This window comes from Bidens hawaiensis, unplaced genomic scaffold (assembly GCF_021521415.1).
Source record: "Bidens hawaiensis isolate Kalapana, Puna unplaced genomic scaffold, B.hawaiensis_p1.1 tig00017168_1, whole genome shotgun sequence".
NCBI classification, from domain to species: Eukaryota; Viridiplantae; Streptophyta; class Magnoliopsida; order Asterales; family Asteraceae; genus Bidens; species Bidens hawaiensis.
The window spans coordinates 408,488-419,285 of record NW_027492600.1 but is presented as its reverse complement, the minus strand read 5'-3'; the positions used below and the strand labels follow the sequence as shown (position 1 = coordinate 419,285).

General features: G+C 35.1%; 1 protein-coding gene and 1 pseudogene across 2 annotated transcripts; one reads left to right on the top strand and one right to left on the bottom strand.

The window, feature by feature from the left end:
• The first annotated feature begins 390 nt into the window (after nucleotides 1-390).
• Nucleotides 391-3,436, top strand: LOC143553382 (putative ribosomal large subunit pseudouridine synthase SVR1, chloroplastic; annotated as a pseudogene). The gene is made up of 10 exons (XR_013138827.1): nucleotides 391-685; nucleotides 1,584-1,663; nucleotides 1,750-1,850; nucleotides 1,937-2,009; nucleotides 2,082-2,175; nucleotides 2,246-2,294; nucleotides 2,465-2,615; nucleotides 2,734-2,790; nucleotides 2,980-3,035; nucleotides 3,195-3,436. The product of XR_013138827.1 is annotated as a putative ribosomal large subunit pseudouridine synthase SVR1, chloroplastic (transcript).
• Nucleotides 3,437-3,613: 177 nt separating this feature from the next.
• Nucleotides 3,614-10,273, bottom strand: LOC143553388 (exocyst complex component SEC8-like). Its single transcript, XM_077043396.1, has 24 exons — nucleotides 10,223-10,273; nucleotides 8,888-9,274; nucleotides 8,665-8,769; nucleotides 8,251-8,360; nucleotides 7,871-8,023; nucleotides 7,618-7,720; nucleotides 7,415-7,521; nucleotides 7,043-7,335; nucleotides 6,796-6,959; nucleotides 6,607-6,722; nucleotides 6,463-6,527; nucleotides 6,246-6,367; nucleotides 6,121-6,170; nucleotides 5,928-6,028; nucleotides 5,720-5,832; nucleotides 5,542-5,649; nucleotides 5,242-5,439; nucleotides 5,022-5,107; nucleotides 4,712-4,907; nucleotides 4,553-4,630; nucleotides 4,369-4,470; nucleotides 4,199-4,273; nucleotides 4,014-4,109; nucleotides 3,614-3,930 (listed from the first exon to the last, which is right to left on the bottom strand). Exons 1-24 carry the CDS (start codon nucleotides 10,262-10,264, stop codon nucleotides 3,793-3,795), a joined length of 3,108 nt encoding a protein of 1,035 aa, XP_076899511.1. The 5' UTR covers nucleotides 10,265-10,273; the 3' UTR covers nucleotides 3,614-3,792.
• Nucleotides 10,274-10,798: the final 525 nt, after the last annotated feature.

Sequence of the window (10,798 nt, the reverse complement as noted above, 5' to 3'; positions counted from 1 at the left end):
CTGAAATGTTTGGATACTAGATTTTATCTCTTATTAACTTTTATAAGTTAAAAAGGTGTTGGGTAATATGACTTTTTTAAGTTTTTAAAAAAGGAAAAAGGATGTTTTGATAAGTTTGGAGGGAGGAACTTATAAAAAACAACTTATACAAGTCAAAAGGAGATGCAAATAAGGAATCCCAAATATGACCTAAATATATAATTAACTTTTTTAAAATAAAAAAATTAAAATTTAAAAATAAATATTAAAAAACAAAAAATGTAAAACAATCCCCGTAATATGGACGATAAAATCAAGGATATATATAATGTGTAATAATATAGATAATATCATTTTCCTATCATCTCTCATAAACGAACCCCCTTATCTCCGCCGTCAACCACCACTCCCATGGCAGTAACAACAGCCATATCCACCTTCAACATCTCCAGACCTTACTCCATCACTCGCACCAACCTCCAATTCCGTACATTATTACTCCATACTCCATGGATAGATTACACCCATTCGCCATGTACCCTCCATATCACCGCAGAGTCATCGGCGACCAAGAAAGCACGATCAACCAACAAAGATTTGACCTCCGAACCCAGGTACCCGAAAGCTGTCAGGAGGTTTTATAACGAGAATTTTAGGGAGTCTGAGTCGCAGAGGCTCAGTAAAGTCCTTGCTGCTGCTGAGGTGTGTGATTGAGTTTGACTTTCAAGTTTAATATTTTGATTTTTATGCATAATTGTGAAATGGGGTTTTGATTTTTGTGAAAAAGATTGGATTTTTATTTGTTAACTCGAATCAAATTGAATTTATTGGAACTCGAGTTTCAAATACGAATAGAATCAAATTTATTCGAATATGGCATATAATACGAATACGAATCGAATAATTCAAAGCAAAATAATAATAATAATAATAATAATAATAATAATAATAATAAATTGTTAGAATTATTCGATTTGGTGAACACTTCTAGATGTGGGTGTTGGATACTTGGACTGTTTGGTTTTAACTGTTTTTAGGTGAAGCCGTGAGCCGAACTGTTATTAATGGTTTTTTTAATATGGAAAACTGAAACTGAACCGTTGGAAATTGAAGTTGAACCAAACCGGAACGTTAATAACGGTTTGGTTTTGGTTTTGGTTTGGTTTAACGGTTTTGGTTTGGTTTAACGGTTTGGGTCAAAAGCGGTTAAAATGAGTATCTAGCAAAAGTAAGAAGCATTATGAAGTATGAACACTTTTTGAAAAATTTTATTTGGAAGATAGTTCGTCTAGCTATATTGCGGCCCAGGTTCATTTTGTTAGACTTGATAAAATAGTTAAATACACTTGATAGAAAATATCTGAATAAGTTATAATATCATGGTCTGGTTAGGTTTATACGGCTGGTTTTCGGTATAAACTGTAAACCAAATTGTTTGCTACGGTTAGAAACTTTTGAAACCGACCGACCGAAAGCCAAAAGAAAAAACCGCCCGTGAAACCAAACCGATAACCTGGTTGGATGGTTTCATGATTTTAAACTGAACCATGAATACCCCTAGATATTGATGCTTAATAAACAGTTTTGTGAAATTGTTGTTTTAGTGGCATCTAGAAGGAGCTGTGAGGAGTTAATATTTGATGGTCGCGTGACTGTAAATGGCTCTGTATGCAATACTCCTCACGTCATATTAATAATTGCTTATTTTATATTCATATTCTTACAATGCAGTTGTAGTTTTTGATATCATGAATTCAATAATGTGTGCAGACTAGAGTGGATCCTAAGAAGGATATGATTTATGTAAACGGGAACCGTCTTCCCAAGAAACTACCCCCGAAGGTCTATCTTGCTCTGAACAAGCTGAAAGGGTTTGTTTTCAGTTTATTAATTTTTTAGTTACATCCCGTTTAGGTTTCACGTGTCTTTGCAGTACATTGAAGTAATACTTTTGCAGGTACATTTGTTCAGCAGCAGAGAGTCAAACTAAATCGGCCCTATCTCTTTTTAATGATTATATGAAGAGTTGGGTAAGTCGTAATTTCTACAGCCTGTACTTGTTCATTCTTTATTCATATTATGTTATGCTACTTGTCTTTTAGGATAAACGAAATCCCGGGCAACCAAAGCCTCGGTTGTTTACTGTTGGACGTCTTGATGTTGCCACGACCGGGCTGATTATTGTGACAAATGACGGTACGCTTACAGTTATAGTTCTATTTGGATGCACGGTTGTCGGGTTCTAACTAGTTAATTATACTTTCAGGGGAGTTTGCGCAGAAAATTTCTCACCCTTCATCCGGTTTATCCAAGGAGTAAGGTTCCATTTAGTTTATCTTGTAATTATTATTATTATTATTATTATTATTATTATTATTATTATTATTATTATTATATTTTATTTTTTTCTAATTGTTAAATTAATAATAAATGTGCATGCACGCGTGACTTAACAGATGTTATGCATCTTGTTTTGTGGTTCAAGGTACATTGCAACAATCGATGGAACGGTACACAAATGACACTTGATAGCAATCAGCGAGGGAACAGTAATAGATGGTGTTCATTGTACCCCGGATGCTGTGGAGTTACTACCTCAACAGCCTGATCAAACAAGACCCCGTCTTCGCATCGTGGTAATCATTGCTGTTTGGAATTAAATGCTGCGTATATAGCCTTTTGTTCTACACAACAAATATTATGATTATGAAGTTAGGTCATCTGTTTATCTTTTTTTTAACCGACTGCTTGTAGGTTCATGAGGGAAGAAATCATGAAGTTAGAGAACTTGTCAAAAGCGCTGGACTTCAGGTAGAGTTTTATTCTTGATGTGTGTGGAACAAATATTATGTTCTCTAAATTAGACAAGACGCTTATTAAAAGTTACGTTGGCAAAGAAAGCGCCATTATTATGTTATTGATTATTTTTCGCCCATAGATGAAGAGAAGTGCCATTATTTTCGGGTTTTAATGAACCATTGTTGTTTTCTATAATTCCAGATTTATTCACTGAAACGGATACGAATTGGTGCTTTTAGGCTTCCGCCGGATCTTTTGTAAGTATGATACATTTTAATGCAAATTAGAGTGTTAGACCATCTCCTGATGTATTTTCCGGTATAAAGGTTATAAGAATAGTGATCTGATATCATAAAGAGATGGATTATTGTAAATAGACTTTGTGGATAAACTTACCTCTATTTTTTTATTGATAGGTTAGGTAAGTACATTGAATTAAAGCCGCCTCAGTTAAAGGCGTTGGGGTGGGGCGAGAAGTAATTTCAACAATTTGAGCTTATACACGCAGACAAAAGCTTAGAGATGAGACTTTCAATTATTTCGGTTGCAGGAATTTGATCCCTCATTCGTGTACAGAGAGGGATTGCAGCTCAATTTTTAATTTTGTTGTGTTTTACATGGTGTATTTTGTTGTTTTAGATAGTGTTTGGTTGGTAAGCAAAAGAAGCCTATGACATGATAGCTTAATGCTGAGAAAGATGCGAAACGACCTTAAATGTGTTTTTGTATTTAACAATGTATGATAGAGATGATCATCGTAAAACACCACGTATGTTACTCATGCACAAAAACGTGCACGCAATTCATTAAAACAACTTCTTGATAAAACTATTTTTACATCAAATATGACAAGTGACAATTATTTAGAAAGAAAATTACATGCTACTTGTGATTTCTTGACAGCCGGTCCAAAAGACGAGGCCAGAATACTGAAGGTATATGAAAGAGTCCAAAATTGATACCGCTTGAAAATGATTAAAAACCAAAACACAAACAACAATAACACCCAACATCTTATATAGGCAGTATTTCAGCCATTCTAGCTCTGGCATCATCTGGAACTTCCCTTCCAGGAACTTGGACCTTTAGAAGATTGACGTACTCTATCGGAGAGAATAAACGGTCATGCTCGGTAATGAAGGCAAGCAAGGCCTGAAAACAAAATATAGAGACACGCTTAATTAACTTTTTTTTAATAAAAGATATCCGAATATGGATGAGAAAATAACTATTACCTCAACTGGCATGTTTAGCAGCTCATAATAAGTTCGGACATGATCTAACTTCGTTCGCACAGAATCACTATCAATCGAGGGTATGGAAGACAATGCCTATTACATCATATTAATTATATGAATTATTGGATAATTTTACACAAGATCATATACAAATTAACACAATTCAGGAAGAATGATTAAACCTGTTCTAAAGCAATTGTATTCCTACATATCTGCTGCACTCCAAATAGGTTGATGTTTTTCATCTCTCCTAAAGCCTGAAAAACAGTTTGGATTATTTTTAATAAAAAAAACGTAAAAGAATATATGTATACACACACACACACAGTTATCTTGGCATGATATTAGGTACCTTGATGGATGCATGTGAGGCAACAGCACAGATACCGCCAAATACATAGTTCCTTTTGTTTGGAGCAATGAAAGGAGCAATTACTTCATCTCTACGAGTTATCTATGGGATTAAGTGCGTAATTAGAATATTCAATTACATAAATATAAAAAGGAAGTGAAACCGATCTGGTAACAAGACTCACCTGGGTGATTAAAGATATGATATAAGCATCAGGTTCCTCAGCATCTTGGTCTTCCAAGTATTCTCTTGTTGCCATTACCTGTTAACATGCAATGCTAAAAGTTAAAACGCATTCATCATTTACTGGTCTCACATTTATTTTATTTTAGAAGTGACAAACCTGCATATTGAAAACTGTTTCTAATTGCATTTCTACACGCAAAACTTTTAAGCAATCAATTGCCAGCTTTCTGTACTCCTCGGAAAATGCTTTCAGATCCTTAGGAGGTAGACTGGCACTTCGTTTGTGATGGATAGGTGACGGCTTAACATCGGTTTCTATTTGTTCAGATGCTTTTGCTGATGCATTCGCAAACCTTTATGGACCGAACAAAATCAATCTCACAAGTATCTTGTAATAATTGATTAATAGGTACATTTTGATAGTAATCATTCCAAATGAAGAAAATGTTGGATAAATAAGAACTTGCCTTTCTATAGAGTCAGCAATGTACTCCAATGAATCACTAAGCGATGCCAACAATATAAGTTTGTTGTTATCACGAATCAAAGACTCCTGCAAAAACAAATTATTGCAAGTGCCTGCTTATACACAATTAGACCTCTAGACTAACAGGCAGCTAAAACTTCGAGTGTTACTGTTAACACTGTAATAAAAGAATCTGAAAGCATTTAAAAGATTAATTTGACCTGTTTGATTGGTCTTAGTTTCATCAATAATCCACTGATCTCCAGCTCCACACCATCAGCTTCAGCATCAGCAATATGGCTATCTGAATTTGCATGAGCAAGTGAAGTTGGCAAAAAAGCACTTGTTGGGTCACGTTTCATAAGTTTATCAACATCATGCCTTCCAATTAACATATAACTTTGCTTCTCAAGAACTGCCTGATATATAACCAACCACACAACACTTAAGATGGCTAGGTATGCTAGTGTTTTTAACCATAATAATATTTTTAACCATAAATTTCAAAGAATTAGACATGCCTCGGTGTATGATGCCCGGCATCTTTCATATGTTCGTTCCAGGAACGTTTGCACGGACAGCACAAGATCACCAGCAAATTTAGGCATTGCTTGGGCCCACCCAAGAACCTACAAAACTAATATGCAAGTTATAAAAAAAAAGTAAAATCAACATCATTAAAAGGTAAAAGAAGTATGCCTCTTTAGCTAGATAATCTATGGTCAGAAGTCCTTGTAAGACAGGCCGTCCCTTGGAAACAGATGGGGTGTAAGCAGCAACAGGATTTGCGCGTGGTCGAAATGCAGCTGGACCTACAAAAAAACAAGCCCATGATTTATAATGTGAAACCTTGAATTGTCTATTAATACTTTATGAACAACTTGAAGATACTAATTTTTGAACTTACTTGATATTGCTTGTTGCACGCCTTTTCTGTAATCCACAAACATAGTTGGCAAGAAGTGATCTTTTATAAAGTTTTCAAGAAAGGCCAGCAATCCATCATTCCTGAAACATAAGTCTTGTTAATTTTTAACAGGAAAAAAGAATTAGGCTAAGACACTACAGAATGATGGTTAATCATATCTCAACAAACTTACCCTAGTTGAGAATACTTTTCAGGCAGCATTAATGCGATTTTATCTGTAAACTGCAGATGCAAGAATGTAAGTCGAAACTATAGTATGCTGCACAGATGGTTCAGAAATTGGTCAAAAGGTCAAACCTGTAAAACAGGTCGGTAAACAGATGCTGCTAGATATATGCCCTGCTCTGGTAGGACAGAAGCCGAACCATAACCTTCTTGGACATTTTGACCTTTTCTATTCCGCCCTTGACGAATCAAATCTGTACCAAAAATTAGTTAATTAAACAAACCCGAGATAAATTTCAGGAAAATTTAGTAAAATAGAAAGTATCAAGGTAAAGAGAATCTCACTTACCTTGGTTGGAAACTGCAGCATCAGTGAAGCGAAAAGCAAATGTAAGGCCATCTTCTGATTTGTCCCTGCAACCACAATAAATAATATATATTATAATATTCTCTTGGTGTATCTAAAAATGAAGATTAAAATCTAGTTGCTTGCTTCTTGTCTTTTGAAGGAGCTTTATTTGCAAGTCTAGCAGTTTGAACAGCAGCATCAGCAGAAGCAGCTTCAGGAGTTGCTCTCAGAATCTCGCATATGAGTTGTTGGCATTCACTCTGTGATATTTACAAACATAAGGTACTATTCATAAGATGGAAAAGAAATTAGCACAAGGTTCAAATTAACTACCTGCAAAACCGTCATGGAAAACCAGATAGTGTAGCCTCCTGTGGCCTGAGATGCTTCAAAATCAGAGTTCCCAGATTTATCACGCAGCACAGGCTTTGTTGTGTTCATGTGTGTTTGTTGAGAAGATTTTGATTCAATGAGCTCCCCAACAACTACATGGTTATCTGAACATAACATTCACGCATCATTATTACAGAGAACTAAAGTTAGTGTTCATACACACACAGAACACTGAAGGTTTACGAACCGAATATTCGAACAATAGTATCAAGAACAGAATCAAGAAGCTCCTTTGCTGCTGACTGGGCGGCACCCATGGGGGCCATGACAGATGTTACAGGGCTGACTGCCATTAGTGATACAGCTAATGATGGCCCATTTTTATGGCTTTCTTTTTGTAGCTGTCCTCTTACATACTGAAGACCAGTGGTAGATGTTCGAGCACCATGGACCCCACCAGACCTAGAAGAATTTACATATTCTGCCTGATCTTTAATCTTTGATGTGATGATTTCATGAATTGTTGGTCTCAGTCTTTGGCTGCACATTAAATATACAACAAACTTCAACATTGCTTCTTTCATTGGAGGCAATGAAAACACATGGATGAAGAAAATACCAGATTATAGCACCAGCAGCCGCAACTTTGTCAAGCATGCAAAGGCACTCAACCATGGTCTGTAAATACTTCACATGTATAGGGGATTCACTTTTTCTCATTGTTTCCTAAAATTAATTAGGATCCCAATATTATATCAATTAGAGAAAACAAACTTTTTAAAATTTAGCAGGTGTGAGGTCATAAAGCATGATAGTTCATACAACAAATTCATCAGGAGTGGATTCAAGTAACCATGGTGGAAGACGGGGAATATTCTTTGCATCATCGTTAATGTCGTCATCATCATGGCCATCATATGATGAACTGAAATATATTAAAAACACGAACAAAATGTTATCTTATCCATGTGTTCTAAAGTGGTTCATTGTTGAATAAGGATCGACAACAAAAGAATCAAAATATAAAGATTATTTCATAAAAAAAATGTTATCAAGAACTGAAATTTTATCTTACCCTCCATCAACAGAACTAGCAACTCCAACATGACTGTCACCTTTCTGCAATCTGGTTCTCCGGGAGAGAGATTGGGAATTATTCATTGAAAATGCAGCAACGGTTGTGGTTGGAATGGCATCATCTTTCTCATTCATACTAGGAGTAGCTGAGCTGCACTAAAAAAATATCAATTCTCCAAAACCATCCTTGTAATTGGATTCTTTATCAATGTATAATCATTGCTAAAAATCCCTCCTTTCACGATAAAATATATAAATAAAGAACAGTAATGAGACGAAACAATGGTCAGCACAAATTCAATGCTTCTGTCCATGATAAAAATAAAAAGAAAACAAGTAATTATTTGCAAAAAGTGAGAAACCAGAAAAAGGAATTACCTATATTCACCAGTATTATAAAGATGGGCATGTAAAGCTTCCAATACTTTGTGAAAGAGAACTCCTCGCAATTTTGCCAGCTCAGATCGGACATCTTGAAGAGCACCAACCTGGCCAAACCAACTAGGATGTAAATTTCTAGGTTTAACTTAAACAAGTCTCAAAAAAGAACTAAGAATTAGATGCCTATAGGTACATCTCCTTAAGTTGTGATGTTTTAGTCAGCAAATATTCGAAAAGCCTAATTTATGCTAACTACTATAGTCCTATTCTATATACTTAATATACACTATGTAAAATAGCATATAATTGTACTAGGTTTCCACCTTTAAACTACAGTGAGGCACCGTATTTAGGATCTCTGTACAAAGTAGGGCAACCCAAAGCTATTTGATAAAAATTAAATTGACTTACTGTCTGAAGTCCCTCTCTTTCAAGCATTCTAGCTGATTGAACATGTACTTGAACTGCTGCGTATAACTCATTATCATCAATAAGCTTGTTAATACGAGCTGGTACCTGAATAATGCATGCAATTTTAGATCTTCGGTATCGATAACTTGCATTGCAGCAGAAAATATATTTATATAAACAACTACTGAGAAGTGAATTGCAGCCTTAACAAGTGCACACAAACCTGAGCTATGTTCTCAATTTGATCCAACAATGAAATAATGTGCCTCAATGTCATGGACCGATACCAAAGCTGATGCAACTGTTTGTTGCGAGCACTAATCACTTTTTTTGCATTACCCAAATCAACTTTAAGCTTTCCTACGCTTTGAGTAGACTCGCTAAATAACCGCAATATCTGTGAATAATTTTGAATTGCTCTGTTGAATCCACCATGATAGGTTTGAACAACTTCATCTACAACTTCCTCAACAATATCACTTTGGTCTTTCAATGCTTGGATTTCACCTTCTCGATCTTTTGAAGTCAAGATACGGACAACATGAGGTAATGAATCAAACCGTGCCACAGTCCAGCTCTCATCTACATTCTCTAGATCCTCTCTCAAATACTGGAATGGAAACAAACAACATAATATATATCAAACCAAATACTTCCACCTACAAGCTTACCTAACTAGTCCAGTCCTTAAATATAGAGATACAGTTTGGGCTGTAACGAACTGAACGTTAGGCGAACTGTTCGCGACTTGTTCGGCGGGAAGTTCGTTTATGTTCGTTCACTTAATAAATGAACGGACATGAACAAGAAATTTCGTTTGATTAACTAAATGAACAAACACAAACAAAGGCCATGTTCACTCACTTGTGTTCATGAACGTTCGATAATGTGTTCATTTGTCCGTTTATGTTCATCAATGCTTGTTTGTTTGTGTTTATTCATTAAAGGCTTAAAATACTTTTTAATGACTTTCCTAATCTTATCATATAGTTTTAAACAAAAATATATATGAGTATGATGTGATAATTTATATGTAAAATTAGCATATGAATATGAATCTTAAAAAAACACCAACATAAACTTGGTAGCCCGACCAAACCGTTAAATCAAATAAAACATTACTTGTGTTCGTATGTGTTTCTGAACACAAGTTCATTTTCTTAATGAACAAACACAAACAAGAAATTCCGTCCAGCTAGCTATCCGTGAACCGTTCGCCTGTCCAATAAAAGTTTGTTTGGTTCGGTTCGGTTCGGTCCGTTTACAGCCCTAGATACAGCTACTAACTATCCGTAGCAGCCTTATAACCAACTCTTTCTAAAAATGCACATAACCACGGTGTATCGATAAGAGAATAGTCAGAATACATTTTCCCCAATTTACACTACAATTCTATTCTAGGTCTAAATTTCCTAAAACTAGCTAGCACATATCAATTTAACCTCAAATGTGTTAAGTGCATCATACATTCATACCTAATAGGCCTTCAAATCAAACTCATGACAAATAATAATAATAATTGAAGCAATGTTTAATTAGAAGTTAGTGAATCACTGACCTCTTTATCTTTGGGAACAGGCAATCCATCGAAGAGTCCCATAGACGAATCGAATTCTGCAAGTAATTGATGCAATGCTTAATTCGAATCTGAACGGAGAATGAATAATAGGAGATATTAATTATCAATTAATTAATTAGCGATTGCTTACCGGAAAACGATAGGAAGAAGACGGTGGTGATCGGAAGATCTGGAAGACTGACTTGTAATGTAACTAACTATATTAATATTAATATTAATATTAATATTATTATATGCGTTTAACCATGGTTAGTTAGGTTCACTTGTTTTCTAACGGATCATCCATTCTTTCTACGTAGTAACCATAAACTTTTTTCAATAATAATTGATAATAATCAAGTAATGTAAATAATAATAATAATAATAATCATCATCATTATAGGTTAACTTACGAAGACACTGTTCATAACATAGCTTCTCATCGGACCACATTGTTTCCATACCACGCGTCATTACGCGGCTTCATCCCTAAACTAGATCGTCTGCACATGTAAGTATGTAACATGCATAGACCTGTAATGAACCGAAAGTTTGGTGAACTATTCGTGAACTGTT

Coding starts and splice junctions, on each gene's coding strand:
- LOC143553388 (XM_077043396.1), bottom strand. CDS start 10,264: ATGGGACTCTTCGATGGATTGCCTGTTCCCAAAGATAAAGAG. Junction 6,368..6,462: donor TGCTGCAGTTTCCAACCAAG/GTAAGTGAGATT, acceptor TTTTTGGTACAG/ATTTGATTCGTCAAGGGCGG. Junction 6,029..6,120: donor GAAAAGTATTCTCAACTAGG/GTAAGTTTGTTG, acceptor CTTATGTTTCAG/GAATGATGGATTGCTGGCCT.